General features: G+C 41.4%; 1 protein-coding gene across 3 annotated transcripts in view; it reads left to right on the forward strand.

Moving 5' to 3' along the window:
• Positions 1-27898, forward strand: part of ABCC1 (ATP binding cassette subfamily C member 1 (ABCC1 blood group)) — a 1390768-nt gene that overhangs the window by 201817 nt on the left and 1161053 nt on the right. For all 3 annotated transcript variants that reach the window (XM_085632083.1, XM_085632084.1, XM_085632085.1), the window contains exon 6: positions 12611-12672. In XM_085632083.1, the coding sequence (XP_085488209.1) occupies positions 12611-12672 (62 nt within the window). The remainder of the gene's footprint in view (positions 1-12610; positions 12673-27898) is intronic.

Genomic DNA, 27898 nt, shown 5'->3' on the forward strand with positions numbered 1-27898 from the left:
TTTCATACGGACATAACCATCACTAATCTCTATTGTATCTACATATTGAAATAACAATTTTGTAAAAACATTTAAAGACTTATCATCGAATACTTTGTGATCAAAATCTGTCTCATCTGTTCCTTCCAATTCTACTCTAGCTCCCTTTATTGTAGCTGCTTTCTCATTAGTAACTATCATTCTTATTTGTTATCATAAATAAAGGCACTGCTACTGTTAGAAATAACCATACTGAGATCAACAATAAAATGCTACATATGTAAACTCTACAACATTTTAGTTTTAAACTTCGTCTCGGTTGCTCAGTGACTTAATTTTTCGCCTTTAATCTGAAGATATTTTCTTCTTCATCTTTCTTCACTTGGAAAATCAAACTTTTTGTTTTTAATGTGGCCTCAATTTTCTTTCATCAATCTGGACAGCATCTACTTCTGATTTCTTACTCCAGTTTAAATTCTCAAATTCTTCTAATATTAAATAGGTCCACTCAGGGGCCTTCTATTTGTTGTTCAAAATTCTAAGTCTTGGGCTTCTTCGTGTGTTTCTCACAATTGACTGTTTAGACTGAGTTTGACTAGTAATCTCATTCACTTGCTCTGGTCTTTCTCTTGTTTTTCTCAGATAGTATCTCAATCTTTTCACTCCACTTGGCCAGTTATCACCCTTTTTGACCCTTTTAACCTGAACTGCACTTTCACACTCTCCTTGTTCTAAAGTTCTTATATTTTCAGTGTGTCTAGGCACAATCTGTTCTTGTTCTGGATCACTCTCTACCTGTTCCAGTTGAGGTCTTATTATTGTTATTTCATCCATCTGAACCTGTTCTTCCTCTATCAGCTCCTGTTCAGGTCTTATTTCATATTGATCTTCTGCTCAAACTTGTTGTTCTTCTTCTCCCAGCTGGTCCTGTTCAGGTCTTACTACAATTTGTTCTTCTGCTGCCTGAACGTGTTCATCTCTTTCCATTCGTCCCTGCTCATGTCTTTGAATAGTTCTGTTCACCTCTGCCTGAGTATATTCTTCTTTCCCTGTCTGCTCCTGCTCAGGGTTTCGAGTAGCTTTATTCACTTCTACCTGAGCTTTTTCTTCTAAATCTATCTCATCCTCACTACTTTCTGGTCTCTCTAATCTGTTTTTTCTTGTTTGAATAACAACTTCAGGTATGTCAATCACTGGTCTCCATCCCTCCCGACTTGTGCTCGGTTGTTTCTAGTCTATTACTTCAGAATCTATCACTCTAGATTCTCTGACTTCACAACCTTCAGCAGTTTCAGCTGGTTCAATCAGTGGCTGTTCTTCTTCAGTAGGGCCTGGAACTCTTGGTATGACTGGCATGAATCAAATCCAATTGGGATAAACCTGCAAACTTCACTGCTGTGGTAGTAACCAGTATGATTTAACGTGGTTTATCCCACCTGGATGCTAGGCACGACTTTCTGGCGTGTTTCTTCACTACCACCCAGTCTCCAGGATTCAAATTATGCGCCTGTGTTGGCTGCTTGGCAACTGCGTCCTCTCCAACCTGGTGATAGACAGAACGCACTTGGTCAGCCAATCCCTTGCAATAGTCCAATACCAGATCATCAGTTATTTTCATCAATTTATGTCCAGCAATAAATGCTTGCCTCATTGCCCTTCTAATGAGTATCTCGTGGACTCCATCCTGTTTTTCTGTCAGGAATACTTCGGAGTCCCATCAACGCAAGAGGCAATGCTTCTGGCCATTTAGTGATGTGGATGCACACACTTTCCTAACCTTGACTTGATTGTGCCATTTAGTTGCTCAACCACTCCAGAAGCCTCTGTACAGCTTGCACAGTGCACGTTTTGGTCAATTTTGTATGCTTCACAGATTAATCTACCTATTTCATTATTAAAATGAGGTCCTCCATCTGATTCCAAAGTAACTGGGAAACCGAAATGAGGTATTAATTCCCTCAACATCAATTTAGCAACTGTGAGATTGTCGTTTATTCTTGTGGGGTATGCCTCAACCCACCTCGAATAGGCACACTGACAAGTACATACCTCAAATCATTGCACGGAGCCAACTCAGTGAAGTCTAACTGCAATCTCGTGAATGGTCCTTCTGCCTTTCCAATTTTTCCCCAGCTGACCACTGGATTTAATTGCTAACAAATTAGGCATCTTTGGCAAAGGCTTCCTGCGACTACCCTAAACTTTAGATTCTATCAACTCTATTTGAATAGTCTGATCATCGAATCCCTGCTAATGTGTTGTCCCATGGAATACTCTTGCCATTTGAGAGAGTAGGCAATCTGGCATGGCTGGTCTGCCATCTGTGTATACCCATACATTATCTACTGTCCTTCTTTCACAAACTGACTATCCAAATTTCCTTTTCTTTCGCTTCAACTTCATCCTGCAACTGTCTAACCTCATCCCATGTTTCTAGAGCTGAGAAAACATGTTGGCAGCTGATTTCACTTATTTCAACTTTCTGTTAAGTGCAATGTTATGTCTTGCACAATATTGAGCAATGTGGTCTGCATATCTGTTACCTGCCGCCACAGTCCTTTCCTGACTGGTGAACAGTACACTTGACCACTGCTATTTCTTTTGCCAATTGTATTGCTTCCAACAACTTCTACATTTTTTCCATGTCTTATAGGAGATCCTGAAGAAGTCAGAAATCCCCTCTGCATCCAGAGCTGGCCAAAATCATGCACAACCCCAAAACCATATTGACTGTCCGTGAATATGGTTATCTTCCAATTTTTCATGCCTCTGTTAAGGCCACCAATTTGGCTACTCGTGCAGATTTGACTCCTAGTAAGCACGATGCTTCCATGACCTCTGATATTTTACATACAGCGTAGGCTGCACTAAGCCCTCCTCCCTCTGTTCTCATGCATGACCCATCTACAAATAGTTCATGATCTGGCCCTTTCAAGGGCACTTCTTTTACTTCTGTACGGGGCTTGATACACATCTGTCACATCAAGAGAATCGTGATCCACTTCATCTTTCACTTCACAACATGGATATTGCAAAAATGTGGCAGGATTCATTACCGTACATCTTATTTCTGTCACATTTTCCGCTCCCGGAATCACACTTTCATACTTAGTCGTCCGACTAGGGGTAAGGAGCAGCGTTCGAGTTCTTGTTAAAAGAATCTCAACTGAATGTGGGACGTAAACTTTAATTGGATGTCCCATCATAATCTCCTCACTTTGCTCCAGACCCATACAAGTAGCAACTACTGCTTTTAAGCAGCCAGGTAAAGCTGAAGCCACAGGATCCAGAGTAGCAGAGAAATATGCTACTGAACGTCGGCTCAATCCATGCCTTCGCGTCAAAACTGAAAGTGCACAATTTTCGCTCTCACAACAGAACAATGCAAATTCTTTCGTATAATCAGGTATGCCTAAGGCAGAGGCCTCACACAGACAATTTCGCAATTTTACAAATGCTTCCAGGTACTCATCATTCCAGACAGTCAGATCCTTTGCTCTTTTCCGAGTCCACTTAATCAATGGTTTTGCCAGCAGAGAAAACAGATTATCCACTGCATACAGTACCCAACTACTCCGGGAAACCTCATCTCCTTCTGTGTCTAAGGTAGTTGCATTTGCTTGATTATCTTTATTCTCTCTGGGGTGACTTTTCTAACTCCTCTTCCTATTTTGTGGCCAAATATTTAACTTCTTGTTGACAAAACTGCAATTTCTCTAGAGACACCTTGCGTCCTCCTTCAGCCAAATGGTAAAGTAATGCAATTGTCAGTGACACAATATTCTCGTGTCATTGATGTCACCAGTAGGCCATCAATGTACTGAACCAGAACTGAGTTTCTGGGCATGACCAATGTTTCTAGACACTTTTTCAGGATTTGATTAAAAATTGAGGGACTCTCTGTATACCCTTGAGGAACTCGGCACCATGCCAAGACCCGGTCTTCGAACCTAAAGGCGAACAAATATTGGCTGTCTGGGTGCAAAGGAATAGAGAAGAAGGCTTCGCATAAATCAATTACTGTAAACCAGCCTGCGTTCCATGGTATCTGATAAATGATCACTGCTGGATTTGGCACTACTGGGCAACAAGGCACTACAATTTTGTTGATCTTTCACAAATCCTACACTATCCTGTATTTTCCGCTAGGTTTTTAAGTCCCATTATTGGCAATTTACCAGGACTATCCATTATTTCTTTTAAAATGCCTTGTTTGTTCATTCGGTCAATTTCTGGAACAACTCCTGCTTTCACTTCTGGACTCATTTTGTACTGTTGTGTGTTTGGATAAACTGCAACTTCTTTTACCGTCACTCTCACTGGATCTACATTTGACATCAGAACAATATCTTTTCCTGTAAAATCCCACACTTCTGAATTCACTGTGGTTCTCAACTCTTCTGGCAATTCACTTTCAGTTATCAATGAAAACATCTCATCTACTTCAGCACCTGGCTTAGCTAACATTTTGTATACAACATCAGGGGTTTGGAAAGCAACACCATCTGGTGTACAGTAGATTGTGCAGTTCACTTTGCACTATAGGTCTCTCCCCAACAGATTTACTGGACTGGAATCGCAAACTACAAACCAATGCATGTCTTTAAAAATGTCCAATATGTACCTCCATTGGTTTTGTGATTGGAGTTCTAATCTGTTGATTTGACACTTCCTACAACTTGGATAGATTCTCCCGAGAGGGGTAGGTTTGGGATGTCTGGTGTTCTCGCAGTAGACCGGGTAGCACCAGTATCCAATAGAACAGTGATATCACCACCTTCCACTTTCCCATCAATAAATGGACCTGACTGATCTACCGGCAAGGATGCGGCAAGCACGCTCTCCTCTTCCTCCCCCCTCAGGCACCGTCATTGCGCAAAGTCCATTTCGTCATTATCGTTCTGTAAAACAAATAGTGTAACCACAGATTTTTTTCTTACCACTTTCTCTGTGAAATCTGGCGTTCGCACTGTATTTTTGAGTGTTCACAAAGTGTGGCATAGGAGCTGGTGGCACTTGATACTGTGAAGTAACTACCTGCTGCAGCTGATTCATAATCACTTCATTCTGCATCTGTGGATTTAATTTTTGGTTTGGCCCATTATTATTCTGAACATTCTTACTCGTTCTTCCAATGTCCAAGCTTTTCGCACGCATGACAAGGAAACTTCTTTTTCGCTTCCTCTCTATTCATTCGTCCTCTTATTTTGCCACCATTCGCCGCTTGATCATTCCGATTCTGCTCTTTAACCTGATTATCAGTCTGGGTATTTCATTTATTTTCCTACTGTTCTGCCAATCTTACTTGTGCCAACATCATTTTCTCTCTTGGCTTTCTACACCTTGCCTCAATGTCATCTCCACAATACTTGGCATACTTCAAAATGTTGTCGATCGTTTTACTCTGCCAGCACGTGTTGCTGAATCATCTGACTAATCTCTGGTTTTAGACCATACACAAACCGATACAAAAGTCCCATATCCTTATCACCTATGTTCTCAAAACCACCCTATTGCTTTAACACTTGCAGTAACCGCTCATAATATGCATGTACAGACTCTTTTGGCTCTTGAGTTGTTCCATCTATCTTTACACAATCTGTTTCTTTTGTATTTTACCTTTCAGAAAAGTAATTACTTGGTGATATTTCTTCTTCACCTCCTCTGAGGGTGCTCCTGTTTTCAAGTCTCTAGCATACTCCTCGCTTGGCCAATCAACTGATCTTACACTCTGTCCATACGTCAGCAGGTACCACAATATCAAACAAACCATCCACATCCTTCAACATAACCTTCAAAACTTTCACAAATCTTTCAACCGGTTTGTACCATTCAACAGGTTTCTTTCTCAACCTAGGAAAATTGTTTGTAAATGACTAAATATCCTGTGTGCTCCACGGAACATGAACATATCCACCACCAGGAACCTCTCTCATGGGACACATTCTCTGCTTTTTCTGATTCTTTTAGTAAGAATGCAGATAATGCTTCCTTTGCTTGTGATTCCTCCTTCTTTCTTGTCCACCTAGTCCTCCACTCGCAATGTCTCCCCACTACTGCAAAATGTTAATTAACTTTTATCTCTAGTCTTTTACCATTCTTTTACCTTTTACTCTCCCTGCACCGCTTCCCAACAAAACTGTATATGCGAATTTTCGTAAAAGCCTAAAAACTTGGCTGTTTAATCAATAATCGTTCCCTTCCTTCTGGTCCTTCCTAGATGGCGCTGGGAAACCCTTTTTGGGTAGCTGTTGCGCCTTACAAATTAAAAATAATAATAATAATGACACATTCATATTCTCCAAATCCTTGTCAGTAAACTCCGCTCGATATGGTTTCTGTAATAATTTTGATCTCCCAATACCTACTCCAATCTCTAAAGCGACGTCTATCAATCTTTCATGAAACAATTTTGCATTTCTGGTTATACTCCTTCAAATAAAAACCTCCTCCTCCTCATTGTAATAGTTCAACTTTTCTATTCCCACATTTCCAGATTTCATCTCTTCCAACTCCACTTTCAATATGTAAATATCAAAGATCTTTGGTGTTGAGCTTCGTTTTTCTATTCCCTGTGCCAATCTTTCCAAATTTCCGGGCATGACTCTTTCAGTGTTTTCAATTAAAGGTTCCCTTATTGGAAGGTCCATTAATGAAATGAGTGAATCACGCTCACTAGCCTGATCATCAGATATTACTACCTCTTTTCTGGGATTACTCAAAGGAATTGTTACAGCTTGAGGTTTTGGGCAACTCATTTTATTTCCATATAATGGATTAACAGGACCTATAGTCACTGGTACTGTCAAACCTTCAGTATTTAAATTCAATTGATTTATTTTCTGTACTACTTCCTCCCTAGTTCTATTCAATGCTTCCCTTTCTTTATCATGAAGCACTTTACTAACTGCTGTATCATGTAAAAATTTGAGGAATTAAGGGTGTTCCCATTATCTGTGCACTTGGGGTGACTCTACTGGGTCCTTCTTGGTACGGTGGAGGATTTTTAGTTACAATTTCCTCCAACAATTCGTCATCTGATTCACCATATCTTGTCGCATTCATGTCTTTTGTTTGCTCCGTACACTTTCTTCCAGACTGTTCTTTAGCCATTAACACTGCATATAAACCCTCTGTCACTACAGCTCTTCTCCAACGTTTCATTTGATCTCTACTTGACTCATATGGATGTCTAGGCAAAAATCCTATAAATCTCCGACCACTTCTGAATTTTTCACGATCAAATGCCTCAATCTCCCATTCTTCTAAAGCTTCATACTGTCATTCTAGGATTTGGTTCTAACATATTCATTCGATCTCTCAAATTCTGAAGTATCTTTAAATTAGAAGTACCATGACCCGGAAAAGCCAAAACGCAATCACCTTTTTTATATTCCGCCCAATTTTCCAACCATACACGTGTGATATCCCTTCATCATAAATGAAGCGGGCGTTTTAGGCGGTGGAATAAGGATTCCCTCTGGTCAATACAGGTTTGTCTTTGTTAAAGAAGTTTTTAATTTTCTTTAATGTAATTTTCTTTCGTCTTCCAAACATTTCAGACGGACGATATAGAAAAATCTTCCGTATATCTTCTAGCTCTATTACCTATGTCGCGTCCTATGTCAGCACAGCTCACACCCCCAGTCAAATTACGACTTGGCATACAATCCCCTTTTGACCAATCCTAGCGCAGCTTCCATCTATTAACGAATCCGACTCAGGCTCACACTCGTGGTTGACCAATGCCAGCGCGGCCTTTTCATACGTCTGTATCTACTCCTTACTACTGACCCCTCCTTTACAATCTGCTTGTCTCAAGCCTGCTGTTTCAACCAATCCCAGCGCGGCTCGGACATCAATACAACTCCGGCGACTGACTCCCTCTTAAGGTAATACAACTTATTTCTTAATACTTTATATTAAATTCTTCATTAATAACAGAAAAACATTCACTACTCTGTCTGTTCCACTAAGCAAAGGATAGATTTCAATTTAGCTCCTTTTCACTACGAGTAAAACCCCTGTTTACTCTACTCTTCATTCAAGCTCTGGACACCCTGTTACTCCTTCAGTGTTACCCCTACTGGGAAATAAGACCAAAGTTTCACCAGCGAACCCTCTGCTATCACTCACACTAATTTCATACGAAATAGTCCCTAGTTTAACACTGGCAGCCCTACGTAGCTTCTCAGTATTATTCAAACAGACTAGTAACCTCACTGCAGTGTGGCTTCTGTCACCACCACTATTCATTTTCTTGGGATTCTAGACCACATAAAACAAGATGCTAACTTTTGTTGAAAATAAATCCATAATCAATATTTTTCACCAAACTAGTCAATAATAGCCATAACTCTTCTACCAGAAAACTGATCCAGCGGCGTACCAACAACAGATACTCTACCACCATATGATCACCTGGGCCCATAAACACACAATTGAGTAAACCGCTGGTTTGTCAGTTTTTTTATATTTTCCACAATAATCGGGATTAGTTATTTGGTACCTCCATTCATCTCAAGCTAACCCTTCACTGATCAAAAAGTTATTTCCTCTGGTCGATGGACCATTAGTTGAACTAGTTGATGGTGATAATTAACATAATTCTAACTTTTCTATACCTTGAAGTAAATAACCACAGACTCAGGAAAATGTTAAATCTTTATCTAAATTAAATGCATGTGAACCACTTCAGAATACAGTGCAGTCACCATCATTCTTAGGAGAAAAAATTAAATTGATTAAACCTCAAGCATATACTTCAGACTCATACAATAACTAATGCTCAGACAGAGCGAAAAGAACATTCGCAAATAACATCAAATTATAATTACCAAGAATATTGTGAAAGACCAACCCCTTGGCCAAAGGGCTGGTAAGGGTGCCCCAGGATAGGTCAGGCGACAAAGATATCAGGACAGGATAGAGGACAGGATAGTTGACCTTTCTAGAATACCGACCATTGCGCTGCACCCCTCTCTGACACTCTTCCTCCTCGAGATTCTTCCCAGATCTTCTGATCTAACCCAATTAAATTAGGATAGAAAGTTTTGCTTCAAGTTCTGCATTCAGCTCCATCAGCATCTCTCCCAGCAACAGCATCTCCCATTATACGGACAGCATGCACGACTTACAGCATCTGGTTCTCTCCTTCCAGCTAACTAACTAAAGCGATCTTAATTATACCTTTCATTCTTCATGTTCCACCCACTAAAGTTTCAATATCGTAAAAATACGAAATATATGATTGGTCAGGCAAGGGGAAAGCTCCATCACACCATGCTTACGTGTCATTAAAATCAGTTAAACTATTGTTCGCAAACCCATCCCCTTAATTTTTATTCATAATGTTTAGTTCTCATAAGCGTTCACAATTCTCTTGCAACAATTTATTAACATTCTGAATTCTGGTCCTTATTGTTGAACTCTTCACCATCCATTCCCAGAGAATATCACTTGTGTCCTTGGCTCCCATTCTATATGCAATACATCATTCCGGGTTAACTTTCAGTGGACATGCGCAATCTTCTCATTGCTCAGCTTCATTCAGTTATACATGAGGGGTCCAAATGCGCACTAGTGATAGTCAGAAAAACAAATATTAATTTCACAAATAAAGTGGTCGCACTGTATACCACCCACCTCTACTCTATTCCCCTTTACTTATTAATACTTTTCCCGCATTAATGTTAGTAGAATAGCTTGTTTTCGTTTCAGCTAAGCAGATGCCATGCACGCTAGTGTTTAAGACTCCATTTTAGTGTCTTCTGCTCATATGCAAGAGTTTCCCTCCAAGCGATAGCTCGTCATCCTACGTAGATGTAGTTGACGCATGCGCAGTAAAGATTTCCTGCTTAAAGCGGTTTTAGTCCTTCGTTCATGTTATCCACGTTAGTAAACACATAAGCAAGCTTCACTAACCCGCGTATTCATGTGGTGCGCATTAGGTTTACACAAAACAGTTTTAATAACTTGTTAGTGAGTTAAAGGAGCGGATTGCGTCCGAGCAAGTCTTTTTTTAGTCCTTGCTCCATCATGGGGACACTGGAGCTGTTATGCCTAGTAGCACTCCCAAATGACCAACGGGGGAAATTCTAGCTAGGGCTGCTAGAAACTTGGAAAGCTGAGAGTTGGTGTATAAATTCCTTTGCTGGTAGTAGAGACTGGTTAGAATTCATAAATGGGGGGCTGTGTAATATGGTAGATGGTAGCAAAGATGTGAAGCTGAAGGAACGGTATTGAACATCCTGGAAGCGCACTAGATCGGCACGTTATTAGGATGAGGGTCAGACGACTGATTACTTATAGGACCCTCCTTACTCAGAAGCCTTAGGGAGACCCTTACAGGTTGTCCAGCAGGTATTCCTGTTAAACTCCACAATGAGGTAGCATTTAATGCAAACACAGTTGACAGTGAGATAGTTAGTAGCTTCTTAGTGGTGGAAAGAAGTACCACCAGCAGTGTAAATTGGCCAAATAAAACATGACACATTTACCATGAAAAAGATTACACCTGCGGCTGATGGCCTCCCAGATTTCATTGATGACTGGGACTCAAGACTGCTGTACTTGCCAGCATAATTTTGAAAACTGTCATGTTCCTGATAATTCAAAGTTTTGCCCATAATTTCCTAGGAATTGGTCAACTCCAGATACAGACTAGTGATGAAGCAGTTGGAGCATGAGTTCTAGAAACGGATGAGGGAACGCATCTGCAGATATTTGGAGGAGGAGGGAGTGGTAGGGGTTATGTTTGTGTGTGGTGGGAGTTGGGTGGTGGCATTCATTTCTGGCCTGGATTACACCGAATACAGAACGTGCTCTGATAGACTGGATCTTGGTGGAGAGGTAGCAGTACACAAGTGGCAAGAAATAGGAAGTTAGGGGAATGTGTTTTGTGGAATAGAGTGTGTTGAGATGGTTAGAGGTCATTGTTGATTCTTGCAAAAATGAAGCAAAAACCTCCAAACCTAAATATTGCAGTTTAAATAATAGGGGAAACTGTTTCAATTAGTAGAGAAATTATACTTTGAAAGTATGTTTTGCAAGAAAGAGGGGATTTTTAATTTGAGAATTCTCTTGCAAGAAAAAGGTTTTTTAGGCCAATCATTGGACAAACTTTTTTTTTTTGTGTTTTACTATTTTCACCCGGAGTTCCTTGAATATTGCAAAACTTTATAAACTTCATGGAGTCCAGTTTGTTAACTTAATTTGAGAAACAAGAATTTTATTCACCAAAGCCAAACTCAGAAAGCTTCTGGGTTTGGCTTTGGTCCTGCACTGTATTACATTGGGTTTGACTTACCATGCACTTGGAGCTGTTCTAAATTGCTGCAATGTTTTGCATGGTATGCAGTTAATTTAAAATCCTTTGACGTTTCATTAAAAAGTAAAAAAGGAAACTGTCAAATTGTTTAGACTAACTGATGCAATCGCATCCTCCTGTGATTTAATTTGTGCATCGGTGAAACTGCAAAGCTTCTTCCTTCTGTTCTGTTTTAACCTTTTAAGCCCCAAATGATCCTGTGATTTGAACCTCATTTCTTCTATTATATTTTTTGGTCAAATGCCCTATTTGAAGTTTGTAAGCCTCACGACTCATCTACACTATTTCCAGCTTTCACCAGATTGTTTTTGTAAACCAAGACCTCACTCATGTCTTGCAAATAAACCCTTTATTATCTTGTTGTTTTAATGCTTAACTCATAATTAAACTTTATTTATTTTGGTCATATTTCACTGACGGATTTACCCTTTCCCATTGGTGATCTATTGATAGATGGATTGTGTTTCCCCTTCAGGTAGATACCATTCAATCTGCTTCCTTGACTTGCCTTATGGTAAATCCCTAGGCCAGCAATATGTGCTTCTTACCCATTTTGTAGACCTTATTTTAAAGACCTGTCTTCCATATACGATGTTGCTTCTTGTTCGATTTCCTCCTCCTAGTGTTTTATCCGCCCAGGTGTTGGCAACGGAGAACCTGATGCAATAAAATTACACACACTCACCCACCACCATCCTAAATGAGGTATTTTTCACCGGTGCTCCTATTCCTTCTAAAATCCACTTACCCGTATGATGATCATCACATGCATTGGCATGATGTGAAAGCTAATGAAATGCATTTTGATATGTTGGTGATGTGGATTGTTGGTGATGTGGATAGGGAGTAGGGGCTGACATGCAGATGGGTGCCAAACACCAGCCAAGTACATTTACATTTCTTTCTTGAAATAGCAGTGCTCTGACTGATCAATGCGACTTGTGGCACTTTTATGAAGAGGAGTTCTTGTGTTGTGATTTGCTCTACATTGTTCTTTAAAGCAGAATGATTATTAAATAGGAAAAGAGCTGATTGCATGAAGCTTATTATCCTAAAAATCTTCTTAATTTTGTAACTGTTGTAATCTAGAGCTTCACTGTGGGATTACTACTTTTATATTGGTGATGTGCTTGAGCTTTTTAGGATTTCACCAAAAGTTTGACTGTCACTTGTGTAAATAGTCATAAAGCGTATATATGAATACCATTACATTAAATTTGGAATGCGCTTCAGCTTGTTACCCGTATGTTTAATGATTTTTAATAAGACTGTTTTTTATGAATGTTATTTCTTTTTGTTTAGAATCCATGTCCAGAGAGTAGTGCTTCCTTCCTTTCTAAAATTACCTTCTGGTGGATCTCTGGGTAAGATAATTCTACACTTTTTTAGATGTGGTTTTTGGTTGTCGATATCGAGATTGTAGCGGACTGTGGAAATTATAGTTTAAGCTTAATAGTTATAAACGTTCTCATCATTTGTTCTCAAACCATTTGTTGCTAACAAACAATTAGTATGTGACCTGGAAATTGTTTAATTTAGACTAATGTGCAAAATGTCCACTTCCTCTATTTCATGCTAAAAACTAAACCGCATGTAGTTAGTGGTTGTGTACTTGGATTACCCTACTAATTGTATTAAAAATGCAGTTATTTGTTCAAGGTTTATGGGGCAACTGACATAGAATCCCCGTGAATTTTACCTGAGCCTCCGTTTTTATTGTCTTTTAATATTTCCATTTTGTGTTCCCTTGACTGATATTTAGTTGTGTTAAATATGCATCTAATGTTGGGGTCCACGGTCAGTGTGGACCCCAGCCATCCCTACCCTGCCCAAACTGCAGAGAAATTCACTTTTCAACCAGGTGTCAGAGTAAACATGTAGAGGATGCACTTAGGCAGCTGAGTTATAAAAAACAAATATATATATATATATATATTTGAGCATAGGACAAACGCCAATTAAAATACAAGCACTGATACCTAATTGGCAAATAAAGGTGGCTGTGAAAGAAATTTCTGATAGACTTCTAGCTGCAGATTCCTTACCTTTGAATTTCCCAGGTGTCAGACTGGATCTGGAAACTTTTGCGTGAGCAGTACCCATGCACGCACTGTCTAGTGACTGTTAGGCTCTGCATGACATCGCCGCCATCATTTGCCTTTGTTGTGACATTGATGTCACCTACATAGGCACCACCCAGGTGCGCAAATGTCAGTTCTTTTCTTGTCGTTCAAGTTAAGCTCTGACCCGTAGATTCTCTGTCTCTTTTTGACAGACTTTTTCCGACATTTTGTAGAGATTTGTTCTTGTGTGTTGAGGGATGACCTCTTGACGGGTAGTTTTCAAGCTGTGTGGCGCATGTCACCACGCCATGTCTGTAACTGACCCCTTTCTCATTTGCTTGTGGTCTCGAGTGTGACCACGACTCAGTCATGCTAGGACTGCTGGGCCAATGCGCCGTGGGCCAATGCGCCGTAGGCCTTGCAGGAGTGATCCATGAAGCTCCTTGTGGCCTAGCAGTCTACACAGTAGAGTGCGACTCTTCGGAGATCCCTGTCTCGATCGAGGAAGAGAAGATTACATGACCGCTCCAGGAGCCCCTCTCCAACTCCTTCGCAGTCTAGTTCCCTGGACACTTGGGAAAGAGGCATAAGAAGTTGTTCAAACAGACTTCGGCTTCGCCTAGTCGGTTGACTAGACAGGTAAGGAACAGACGCTTTATGCATAGTTCTGCGGAATCGTTGCTGAGTTAGACTCCGCGCCTCCCCTCATTTCCGGGAGCAGAAGTGCAGAAGAATGGGAGAGGTTCCTGGCCCTTTGGAACACCGGTTGGATGCCCCTTGTGAGTGATCGGACTGGTCTGAGGACCTTGGAGAAGCCAGTTGACTGGACACATCTCCGGATACTTGCATACTCTGTCCGACTAGTGTGGCTTCGTAGGTGGGGGCATCTTATGCCATTGTAGCTACCCTTGGTGCAGGTCAAGACTAATCCCTTTACCGAATTGCTCCAGCCTGGGGCTTTCATCGAACCCCCTTTAATGGAGCACTGACGGATGTCCTTCTAGGCACGTGGTTCAAACCTAGCACAGGCTCCTGTGAACAGGAGAATAGCATGCCGCCATCGCCCTGCACCGGGTGATCAAAGTTTGCTCACCCAACACCCTAACCCTGAGAGCTTGGTTGTTCAGGGTTCAATGTCCCATGGCACGTTACCTTCCTTTTCTTCGGATAGGGAATCCAAGAGACTGTATGCACTTGGGAAGAAGATATTTTCTTCCACCAACCTTGCATTGCTGTTGGTGAATGCCACGTCCTTATTTGTTCATTTCTGGCACACCTAATGGGAAACTGTTGCGCAAGTGCTACCACAGGTCACGGAGGAGGCCCGGGCCGTGCTCTCCCAGTCAGTGAAGGATGGGAGAGATGCAGCAAAGTTGACCATTAGTTGCGGCTTAGATACAACTGACTAGCTGGGTAGAGTGGTCTAGTAGATTGCCTTACGGCGCCATGCCTGGCTGAGGACATCTGGCGTTTCTGGGTGATGTCCAAGCTAACCAGATCAACATGCCTGTTGATAGGACTCATCTCTTTGTTGAGAAGGCAGACTCTGCTTTGGAGCGCTTCAAGGAGTTTTGTTCTATGGCCAGATCCTTGAGCCTCTTGGTTACTCCTCGTGGCCCGTCTGTTTAGCTCCTTTTGTGCCAACAGAAGGTGTTATGCACCGTCCTGCACAGACTCCCCAAGTTGTGTGAGGATGTGGAGGTGTTACAGTTTGACCTCGTGGAAATCGTAGCCAAAAGTAGTCTGCCACACAGCCCTCGACAGTTACAGCCTTCAAGCATTCCTAGTTTGGTTCTGCAAGATCACACCACTCCAGTGAGGGGAGAATGCAACATCCCTGCTGCTGAAGGTGCATAACATCGGACAAATGGGTCTTGCAGATCATTCAGGATTGCTATTCTTGCATTTTTCATTTCCCCCACCTTTACTGGCAACTCAAGAATGGCTGGCGGAGAATCATCTGTTACTCCAAGAGGAAGTTGCAGCTCTCCTGGCCAAGGGAGCTATAGAGAAGGTTCCGGTTTCAGAAGTAGGCAGTGGTGGATGTTCCCATTTCTTTCTGATTCTAAAAAACAGAACAAGGGTCTATGGCCTATTCTGGTACTCCGAACCGTCACTGCCTGCCTCAAAAAGAAGTTCAAGATGCTCACGTTGGCTCAGGTCTTGTCTGCCCTAGACTAAGGAGACTGGATGATAGCGTTGGACTTTCAGGATGTGTATTTTTACATCTCCATCTTTTGCTGGGCCAGAAGTGTGACCTGCGGTTGAAGGTAGGCCACAAGCAGGTTTAGTTGAGTGCTACCCTTTAGCCTTACCAGCTCCCCTTGGATGTTCTCCAATGTGATGGTGTGATTTCAGCTCATTTGCGCAGGTTAGGGGTGTCCGTCTTCTCCTGCCTCAAATACTGGCTGTTGAAGGCAGTTTCACACCAGGCTGTCGTCTCCCACCTTCAGACTATGGCGGGCCTCCTGCATTCGCTGGAGTTCACTATAAACGTGCTGAAGTCGCACCTGACTTCTTCTCAGACACTCCCTTTCATCTGAGCTGTTCTGGACACAATGCAGTTTCGGGCTTATCCCCTTGAGCAGCGAGTCCAGGATATTTAGGCTATAATACCGCTATTTTAGCCTCTATTCTGGATTTTGTTGAGTGACTGAGGCTGCTGGAACTCATGGCTATTTGCATCCTGTTGGTAAATCATGCCAGATGGCGTATGCGAACTCCGCAGTGGGATCTGAGGTTCTAGTGAGCACAGTATTTGAGGAATCTCTCTGTGGTCTAGATCTCAGAGGGAAGTACAAAAAACCTACAGTGGTAGTTGACCAACCATGATTGGGATGGGGTGGCCATCTGGGAAAGGTGGAGATCAGGGGGACCCCCACTTTGGCGAGTTGAGGCTCCACATCAATGTTTTGGAGCTTTGGGCGATCCAGCTAGCATTGAAAACATTTTTTTCCCTCCGTCAAGGGGACGTTGGTGCAGGTATTCATGAACAAAACGACTGCAATGTGGTACTGCAACAAGCGGGGTGTGTGGCGTCCTGGACCCTTTGTCAAGAGGTATTAAGGCTCTGGACATTGCTGGAACAGCAGGGCATGATCCAGGGCATACATCACCTGGCAGGTTCTCTGAACGCCAGGGCAGACTAACTCGGCCGTCGATGACTAGCGGAACACGAATGGTCTCAAGTCCGACGTGGCACAAAGTCTTTAATTCATTTAATAATCTTTATTCGGTTTAAAAAGCCATAGAAGATGCATGATAAAACAGTTCATACATATTAGGTAAGCACAATTACCAGTAATGATTTCTAATCCACCACGTAGCGGTCATAATGAGTAGAATGTGTCTTTATAGTGTATATAACTGGTTTCTCGATTTGTTCAATAAAATACAAATGCTAAGCCTACTAATCCTATATGCTTAAAACAATAGCATTCTAATCTTAAGCCTACTATTTGACTCACTAAAATACTATTTGATTTGCTGTCATAGAAGAAAATAAGTTATAGGCAAGAATTACTAAAGTGTGTGCTAGAAAGTGCATATAGATACTTGAAGCAGCACATAAGATGTACGACTTTTGAGTTTCAACATATTGACCTTTTAATTTTTTTTTAATTTCATGCCTTTTTCCTTTTGTAGTAAATTGACTGCTAATAAATATCTGCTAATTTTCTGTGAAGTATCTGTTTTTAAAATCCTTATCGCTTCTAAGTAGGACCTGGTTCCCAAGTTCTAGCAAATAGGTTTGATTCATTTGGCCTTAGAATGGTGTATACTGAACAGAAAAATCGATGGAAATTTCCTACTGTGTTCGGTTGGCATAAGGGGCAGTAGACATCCCAATAATCGCCATTTGTTTGTTCCCACTTTACTGTATTAGAATTAACTTGCAAAGCGCCACAGCAGAACTTCATATAAAGAGGTTTTGCCAATTGTGGTTGTACTTCGTCTAGATATTGCTTGAAAAATGGGAATGGTTTTATTAACAGGAACTGCGACGTCAATCTGCCAGTATCTGGACTTTGGGAGATACTATTTAGCATGAATGACCAAAATGTAGCTTTTAGAGTCTTTTTGAGTAAGGTGTCGATAAGATGGGCACATCCCAATAATGATTTAACCATGTGCGCACGTGCTCGACCCACTGCAGGCTAACACTCTGATTAGGCCTTAGGATCTCTTTTATCCCCTCTTTGTAATCTGTGAGTTTTTCAGTCTTCCACAAACGGACCTAGAATAGCAACGGTCTCAATATGGCCTGATGATATATGTGCTTTATGTTCAAATCTAGGGAAATAGGGATCATAGGTGTACATACAGGCAGACTTAACATCCTTAACCTATTTTCGTCCCCCACTAATGCATTCCTGCTAGCAGCCCCCAAAGTTCTGCACCGTAAAGGGTTGCAGATTGTGCCCTATATTTATAGACTTCCAAGTGTTTGGGATACAGCCTTTTTTTATGCTATTATTTTTCTTTCCTTTCAACATTGGTAAAGTTTTGAAGCAAAGTAGCCTTACTTTTTTGCAAATGTGGGTACCAGGTCAGTTTGGGCACATATTCTAGCTTCTGTTTTTGGACTGTGATATTTTTCTTATTTATGTGGTTTCACCGCCATATATTTGGTTTTGCTAGAGTTTATTTCAAGGCCCTTTAAGTCACATTATTCATTAAATGAATCTAATAGGTTTTGAAGACCCTTCGGGGTCTGTGATAAAGTATCAGTAAATAAAAGAGCTGGTACTGGCACTCCTCCTAACTTCTATGAATCATGTTTGCACCCTAAAAGATAGCTTGCAGCGTCATTTATGTATATTGAGAAGAGGGTGGGTGCCAGCACACAGCCCTGCCTTACTTCCCTCCTTATAGGGTTTGCCTCGGTAAGTTCTCCCCTGGGTCCCTATCTGACTTTGGCATAGTTATCTTCATGCAATCTGACTATATGTATAAGACGATCCTTGGGCACACCTTGATTTTTGAGGGAACTCCAAAGCAAATCTATGGGAATAAGATCAACGACGGCCTTTAAATCTATTAAAGCTATATACAGGTGACCTTTATTTAAAGTAGTGTATTTCCATCCTATACAGAGCAGTCTGGAGACCTGGTCAATTGTACTGGTTCGTGCTCTAAACCCAGCCTGATACTGCGATAAAATGTTATTTCCCTCCATCCGACCATTAGGTTTTGATAAAATCTGCTTAGCATTTATCTTTTGTAGGGTGTCAGTTAGACTTATTGGCCTATAGTTGGCAGGATCTTGTTGGTTTCCTTTTTTTAAAATAAGAATTTCGGCCCTTTTCCATGATTCTAGTAATGGGGCTCCTGGTGCCATTACATTACAGAGAAGATTTATGTAAGGTCCCTATACTGCTTTATCGTTTCTCTTTCAGTAGTGGGGAGTGCCTTGGTTGGATCTGTTCGCCCCTGTAGAGAATACGCAATGTCAACTGTTTCGCGTCTTGGAGTTTCCCAGGCAGGTTTATCTTAGCTAGCAATGCTGTTCATTGTGAATGGAGAGTTCTCAAGAAGATCAAAACTACCAGGCTCAATTCATTCTTGTGGCTCCGTACTTGGCAAAGTACGGTACTGCTACCATCTGAGAATGAGTATTGAGCCTCCAATCAGGCTGCCTCTTCTAGAGGATCTTCTATTGTAGCAGCAGGGGAGGGTCCTCCACTCACACCTGTCAACCTTCACCTCTCTGCGTGGAGATTGAGCGTCGACAGTGGATAGCTTTCGACCTTCCTCCTTAAGTATGTAATGTAATCTTGGCAGCCAGGCGGCCCTCCACTAAAAACGTATTTGCCTGCAGTTGGTAAACATTTGTAAATTATTGTACAGAAATGTGTATTGCCCCTCTTTCTGCTTATTTGTCTAATATTCTTTTTATTCTTACCCTTGCCCAGCAGGGCTCTGCTATATGTACTCTTAAGGGTTATCTTTCTGCTCTGTCCACTTTCTTGTGGCTGCCGGACCAACCTTCCTTATTAAAATCCCTTATAGTAAATTGGTTCTTTAAAGGGCTTGTACATATGTTTCCACCTACGAACTTTATCTTGCCACAGTGGGATCTCAATATGGTTCTCAAATATCTCCTGTGCTTTCTTTGAGCCTTCACACAATTGTCCCCTCCGGGCTTCTTACCATAAAGACAGCCTTTCTAGTGGTGATAACATTTGCCCGTCCCTACTTGATAACGTTAGATCAGGTGGTGCCTTGCACCGGTGCCCCATTTCTTCCAAAAGTGGTGACCGCATTCTTTGCTCCCCTCTAAGGAAGAGGAGCATTTCCACCACCTGGACCCAAAAATAACGTTGTTATACCTTGACCGCATGAAAGAGTTCTGGGTGGACGACCAACTCTTTGTGGGTTATGTGGGAGCTAAAAATGGTCAGGCAGTGCAGAAACTAACCATTTTGTGCTGGGTCATTATTTGCATTAAGATCTGCTACGCTCTGGCTGGGAAGCAGCCTCCTGAGGACTTAAAAGCCCATTCCACCAGGGGGAAAGTGTGAGACCACGGCGTTGGCTCGTGGTGTGCTAGTCCTGGACATCTGCCAGGCTGCAATGTGGACTTCACTGCACATGTTTGCGAAACACTACTGCTTGGATAGTTGGTCCGTAGGGACTAGCATTTCGCCCGTTCGGTCCTGCAGGACTTTTAAGTCTAGCTAATGTCTGCAGCCCACCACCAGGAAGTATGGCTTGGGTATCCATTCAAAGGTATGGAATCTTCATTTAGTAGTCTCTATCAGATGAACAAGTTACCTTCGGTAATGCATTATCTGGTAGAGACTATATCTAGCTGCAGATTCTTTGTACCACCACCAGACTGCTTTTTTTAAGTTTAAAAGCTTTATTTCAAATAAAGGTAGTACTGAGAAGAAGAAACCAATGATACAAATTATTTTTTTATAAGAGAAAAAACATATTAAATAAGAGGTTTATGTACAGAAGAAAAGAAAGCTATTTTACATTTTCAAGGGAATAAGGGAGAGGAAAGAAAGGGGGGGGGGGGGGGAAGAGGGAGGGAGCCAAGGTAAACCTTCCAAAAAAAAAACCGAATAAATTAAGAAATTGCATCTTACATCGGAATAAGAAAGATAAAACTAATCAAGCTAATATATATAGTAATAAAAAAAAGTAACGGTAAGGAATGAGCAATTAAAGTCCAAGGAGGTTTGAAATTTTCAGCATTTAAACGAGCGTTATCAGTTAATACTAAATGATCTAAATAAGTGGTAAGGGGTAACCAAAAGAGATCTCTATTAAGCAAAGGTTTACAAGAGCAGACAAAAGCAATATCAAGTCGTCGATGCATATGACAGAGGCTATTCCACCAGTGTTGAATGGAGAGTTTTGTTAGTGTTTTCCAATTTAGAGTGATGTTGGAAAGCCAAAGCGAGTATGAGGTCAAAAAGACCCTTTTTTATCAGGGAGAAGGTCTATGGAATCAGACTTCCAGAGAAAAGTAGGGGGATAGAATAGGGAATAGAAATATTAAATAGGCGAGACACATAGGACCAAACTTTCTCCCAAAAAGAGGAGACTGAAGGGCAGAGGAAAAGGTGAAGATCGGTATTAGGGGAACCACAGGTCCAACAGTTTGTATTAGTAGAGTGAGAGAATTTAGCAAAAGAGGTGGGAGTGAGATAAAGCCTATTGTATAGAAAGAACATAGATTGAGTAAGAGAAGCAGAATGAGAGATTTTTTAGAGAATGGGACCAAAGTTTGTCCCAAAAAGTAATAGACCATTCACATCCCTGGTCTGATCCCCATGCGAGTTCCAACTTGGTTTTCATACACTCTGGATTAGAAGCTGAGTAATATTTATAAATAGGAGATGCTTTAGGAACTAATAGAAGTTTAAGAAGAGAATGAGAGGCAGGGTGAAGAGATGAGGATGGAAGAGAATAGAAAATATCAAGAATGACCGTCATTAGAACAGTAACTTTCTGTAGGAAGCAGCGGGGACTTTGAAAAGCGGACTGAAACTGGGGAAGTAAAAATGGAGTTAGACCATCAAAAAGGTCTTTGACCCAGGTTATACCTCTTGATCTCCAAGAGTTCCAAAAAATAGTTCTACCATTGATAGTAATGAGGGAATTATGCCAAATAGGGCAATCTAAAAAGGATTCTTTAGAGATAGGATTGGGATGTAGCCAAGGTTTCAGTAGACAACAAGTGTGTTTAAACAAAGGGAGAGAAGTAAGAGGCGTTTTGGCAGAAAAGGCCAGGACTTCCTTTAAAGAGAACAGTAGTAAGGCTCGCTCAATGGAGAGCCACAAGAGAGTGAAAGGGGAGAAGTCAGAAAGGAGCCATTTGGAGGCTTGTCGAAGACAAAGATTTATAATACAAACGAAAATTAGGGAAATTTACACCACCATTAGATTTTGTCCTACGAAGAGAAGAAAGATCCTTGATTTTATTTTGCCAAAGAAATTTAGATAGACTGGAATCGATTTGTTTAAAATAGCTGGCAGGAATGTGAACAGGGAGCATGGAAAGAGTATAAATCAAAATAGGAGTAATCATCTTGATTGAATCCAACCGACCCCACCATGAAAAAAAGAGGATTCCAAGAGGAAAATAATTTGTCAATCCGAGACAGGATCGCAGACACATTTAATTTAATAGAAGAGGCGATAGAATTGGAGAACCATATACCTAGATATTTGATTTTGGAACTATTCCATGTAAACCCAGTGGAAGAAAAGGAATGAGGAAGACAAAATTTAGTGAGGGGAAGAATTTCTGTTTTATCAGAAGTAATTCTATAACCAGAAACCAGGGAAAAAGAAGCAAATTCTTGTAATAAGGGAGGAATGGATTTGTCAGGATTGGAAATAAAGAGTAGGATGTCATCTGCGTAAGCAGAGGGTTTTAAATGTTGCTCACCATATGAAAAACCAGAGATGGAAGCATTGTTGCGGATTGAGGAAAGAAAGTTCAAGAGCAAGAACAAAAATAAGAGGGGCTAGAGGACATTCCTGACGGACCCCACGTTGGAGGTGAGAATAGGAAGAGATACGACCGTTAACTAATACTGAAGCTCTGGGGGCTGAGTAGAACAAAGATATAAGAGAAATAAATTTGGCACCAAAGCCATGCCATTTCTAGGATGCACATAAAAATGACCAATCACTCTATTAAATGCTTTTTCAGCGTCAACAGATATGGCAGCTAAAGATGTGGAGAGAGAGGGGTCTTTGTTTAAAACATTAAGAAAAAGACGAGAATTATCAGAGGTCAACCTGCTTTTGACAAAACCACATTGCTCTTTACCAACTAAATGAGGTAAAAGAGGGTCTAAATGTAAAGCAAGTGTCTTGGCAAAAAGTTTGTAATCAACATTAACCAGAGAGATCCGTCTATAATTTTTGCAAAACATAGGATCTCGTCCTTCTTTATGAATCGGGCAAATTGTGGCTTCTTGAAAAGTGCCTTCTGTTTTACCAGAGAGAAAAAAGGAATGAAAGGTTTAAAAGCTTAGGAAGGAGTAAGTTGGAGAAATGTAGGTAAAATTAAACTGAAAAGCCATCAAGGCCAGGTGTTTTCCCTTTCTTTAGAACAGACAAAGCAGAGGAGAGTTCATTAAGGGTGAGGTCAACCTCCAGACCAGAAAGATTAAGATGAGACTTGGATAAGGATGGTAATTTATCAAGATAAGATTGAATGAGAGAACTAGAGGGAGGGGACTCCGGGGTGTACAAATCTTCATAGAACAGTTTAAATTAGTTAAGGATGTCTTGATCCTTATGAAGAAGAGTGCCATCCGCAGAATAAACAGTCAATCAGTGTACGATCTTTACGGGATTTAAGGTAATTTGCTAGAAGTTTTCCAACTTTATTGCGACCACCGTAATAGCGACTACGGAGAAGTACGGAAGACGCATTGTCAGTCGAAGTTTAGTTGAATGCCAATTTAGCGCGAATCACGGCTGGAAGGACTGCGTTATCTGATGAGGTATACAATTTATGCTCTGAAGCTTTGATGTGGGCCAGGGTAGCTTTATGTTGCTGGAGAAAACATTTCTTCTTTCTTGAGACAGTCTATAATGAAACCCCTTGCAGTAGCTTTAAAGGAGTCCCAAATTATGTAAGGGGAGGAAGTAGAAAAGTTATTAATGTCAAAAAATTTGTTAGCAAAGGTGGTGAAAGAAGAGGAGAAAAGAGGGTCAAGAAGAGTTGTTAAAACGCCAACGGGAGGACCTGGGATGTGGTGGAAGTAGGTCAAGGTCAGTTATGATTGGGGGAATGGTCAGAAATCACGATAGGTTCAATAGAAGGGGATAACCAGTTCTGAGATAAAGATTGAGAAAGAATGATATCGTCTAACCGATAGAGAGAATTGTGAGTGGGAGAGAAGAAAGAGAAGTCCAGGGAATCTGGGTGAGTGAGCCTCCAAGAGTCCACAAGATGTGTTTGGGAGATAGTATCCAAAAATTGTTTGAGATCTATGGGGTGTAAAGCGTGTTTGTGATTGGCGATCAAGAAAGGGGTCAACAACTTGGTCAGTCTCCTCCTAAAATGAAATTTTCTTCTCTAAATTGAATACATTTTTGTGTGATCGTAGGCCAAAAGGCGCAATCAGGATGAGTGGCACCATAAACATTAAAAACAGTCCGAGATATTATTAAAAGCTTAGCTAACAGCATCTACATTCTGTATCATTTTCTTGCGATATAATTTTACAATTTAGTTTCTTATGGCATAGAATTATTTCACCATTTTTCTTATTAGAAGTGGGAGAGTATAAAACTGATCCTACCAAGCTTCTCTTCAATTTCAAAGCCTCAGTTTCTGTTAGATGGGTCTCTTGCAGAAAAACCAGGTAAGGGTTATAAGAGGCAAGATGTGATAGAATTTTCTGTCTCGTAATAGGGTTAATGAAACCTTTCACATTCCAAGAAATAACTCGATGTAAAACCCTCAAATGAATAAAAAACAACAATCGAAACAAAACGTACAATATTAAAAATACCATTATTACTGAAATCAAACTTACAATCCAAATACAAGTACAACATTAGAAAAAAGGCGGGAAGGAAAAAGGAAGGAGGGAAAGAAGGACCAAAAAAGGAGAGGATTGAAAAAAGATGAGAAGACAGTACATGACAACCACTAAAGCAGTAAAAGAATGTAGATTGAGAAAAATAGAGGATGACGAATGTGATACGTACCTTTTAGGGGAAGACAAAAGAAGACGTGCGGGGAGTGGCGACACGTGAAAGATGGCACAACTAACCGGGGAGGTAGCGTCACAGCGGGGAACATATTCGATAAACAGGAAACAGAGAAATGCGTTAGAGGATATACATTTTTTTTTTAAAGTACCTATAGCAAATAGAAGAAGAATATAAAAGAAGTACGGAAAACAATACAAGGCAAACCTAGTGCTACGATACAATTAACAATAACCTGAAAAGATAAAAAACATTAAGTAAAACCAAGCGAGAGTAAATTCAAAATAGAGGAGAAAAAAGTCAAGGTCTGGCGGTTCAAGAAGAGAGCGGGCCAGAGACATCCATCGACGATGTACAATGTGACTGGATGAATTTTCTCAACTCTGCCGGTTCCTCAAAAGTGGAGGTTTTATTTTGGTAAGTAACCTTGAATAAACATGGGTGAAAAAGTCCATAACTAGCTCTAAGTATGTCGAAGATCCAAAAAAAATTTCCGCCGTTTAGCAGTCGCAGAAGAAAAATCCTGAGATAAAATTAACTTGGCACATGACCAGACAAGCTGTTTTTTGTGTTTAGCTGCATTTAAAACCAGTAGCAAGTCTGTAAATTTCAAAAACAGAAAAATAACACCTTGTGGCTTGGAAGGAGCAGCTGAAGACCAACGAGGACCCAACCTGTGTGCTCTCTGTATATTCAAATTTGTAGATGCAGCTAGGTCCAGAAGCTTTAAGAGAAAGTTGTTGAAAGAAACTGGATCATCACCTTCTAAATTTTCTTTAAGACCATATAAGCGTAGATTGTAGCGCCTATTTTTGTTTTCCAAGTCCTCCGCTGATTTCTTCAGCCAAAGGACCTCCTTCTCAAGGGAAATTAATTTTGTAGAAACAGTTTGAAGTTCATAAACTTGCTGTTCCACTGTGGAAATACGAGAGTCCATAGAAGCCCACTTGGTGTCCATAGTCTGCAAGTGTGAATTAGTCTCCTCGATAAAGGGGCGCAAAGCGCGAATTTCCTCAAAGATCGTGTCGAGAGAGAGAAGCAGGCTTTGGTTGCGAAGGAGGGTCCTGTTTGAGGCGTTTGTTAGCGGAAGTTGAAATTTGTGTTTTAATTAATGCTGGTGACTAAGTTAACTTTGAAGAAGTGGATTGTGCCATAGCGATAGTTTTCCTAAATACAGGAGCAGAGGGAAAAGATGCTGACACTGGAGACTGAGTTGTGGATCTCTTCTGTGTAAGTAATAGTTTCTTGCTCCTGCCCATAGGGTAGAGAAGGAAACAAGAAAAAAATAACACCAGTGAAGAAGTAGAATGACTCGCGGTGCATGAGGTAAGCTTCACAAGTGTATGCGCAAACAGTTAAAAAATACAGCTTTGTTAGTTAAAAATATGACTGGTCAGGCATAAAATGGCAGAAAAAATAAGAAATATTAAAAATCAGGAAAGCAGCATAGTAATTGAGGTGTAATGCCAGGAAATTCTCAGAGAAAAACAAAATGTCGGCCGCAGAGGAGATGGAACAATAAAGAGGTTTTACCTCAAAATACAAAAAAGTCACCCATGTCAGGCATATGAGGGTGATCAGGAGCAGTTCGAATGTTTGAAACTGTTTCGATGTGTAGAGTTTTTTGCCGTGAAATTTACCGCGTTATTTCCGCCGCAACGCGGAGCTAGGTGACCATCTTGTTTGGCGCCGCGCACGCTCCTCCACAACCAGACAGCTTTGAAGGGCACTTTTGGTGCCACCCTTGCATACTCCAGTTTGAGATAGTTCAGGAACCCTTGGGTCCTGCTCTTGCATGAAACTGGACAAAGGTCATGGGAGTATCCTCCCCTCTGTCCAGCTCCTCCTCTGGAATGGACACCTAAGTCGTTCCAACCCTTTCCTTAGGGTACTTAACGGCTCCCCTGTGGGTGGGTCCTCTGATTCATCATCGGACAAATATCGCTGACATCAGTCATCCCAAACTTCAAGACCACGCTCTTTGAGATCATTGCTTACAGATTGATGCTTTCATTATTCAGGGACCTTGGAACGATACACAACTAATCTCGAGCTATATATTCTCCAAGCTCTCACAACAACGCAATCCGATACCTTATTGAAAGAATATTTTGGAATATTCCTGGAAAGTCTGGTGGCCATGAATTTGAAGATCACCTCTGTGCTTCTTCCAGATGTACAAAACACCAAGGAAGATGACTTAAGCAGAGCAGTGCAAGAAAATCATGGATTGGTTCTGACCAATGACATGTTCATTTTACAGTATTCAGGCTTTCCTCTTAAAACCTAATTGCAGACACTAGCATAAAATAATTCAGTGTATGCATCTAGGTACCTTAAGAGTCAAATGAAAATGTATTTTTGATCAGATAGTCAAAAGGATTTCTTTACAGGCTTAACATCCATTTTGAAAGCATCTCTCTTGCACTCGGAATATTGGATTTTGAAGGTTAATGTCCCCTTTTGTGTATTTGAACAAATGATCCTTTTAGCATCTTTTTTTTCTAAAAGCTGCATGTTCGAGGCATATGAGCTGCAGATTGTACACTTAGCATAGATCGCCATCTGGTGTTGGGCCCGGATGTTTGCAGTTTGTTTTTGTTGTTTGGACAGTCTTTGGAAGTCACAAGTTCGGTGACTCCTCCTTCGGTCCGTACTGCGCATGGGCTTCGGCTCCATCCTCAGATTGTTTTTTTCCGCCATCGGGCTCGGATGTGATACTTCGTGCTCCGGCTTCGAACTTCTACGGTTCCAGCCTCGACGGAAAATCCTCGTTCTTCGAGTTTCTAAATCATATCTTCATCTCTCGAAGCGGCACTTTTCTCCATCCCGTACATCGGCACCGGCCTTCGGGCCCTCCTCGACTCCGGTCCCGGCCGATGGAAAGGACTCCGTTCAAAAAGTGCCCAAAATGTGGGTCTAAATTTCCCCACACCGACCTCCATCAGGTGTGTAACCTTTGCCTCTCTCCAGAACACGAGGCCAGAGACTGCCCCGCCTGTAAGTCTTTTCGATCAAAGAAGACCATCCGGGATCGAAGAGCTCGACGCACCATGGCGCACTCATCGTCCGCAGCTCCACCGGACATCTTCGGAGACGGCGCCGAAGCTTCGGGGCAACTACACACCGAGCAGGAGGAAGACGTAGTCAGCGCTTCCGAGGCCGACGACTCCGACGTGGAGGACATCACACCGGCGCAGCGGGTCGTGAGTACTGTACCCCCTCCCACCCCCGCGCCCAAAACCAAAGAGACTCAGGTTACACCCTCGCCTGCTGGCCTGGGTAAAACCAAGACCAAAGCTTCTATCACCCCACCTTCGGGCCCGGTGTC

This window comes from Triturus cristatus, chromosome 10, assembly GCF_964204655.1.
Source record: "Triturus cristatus chromosome 10, aTriCri1.1, whole genome shotgun sequence".
Lineage (NCBI taxonomy): Eukaryota > Metazoa > Chordata > Amphibia > Caudata > Salamandridae > Triturus > Triturus cristatus.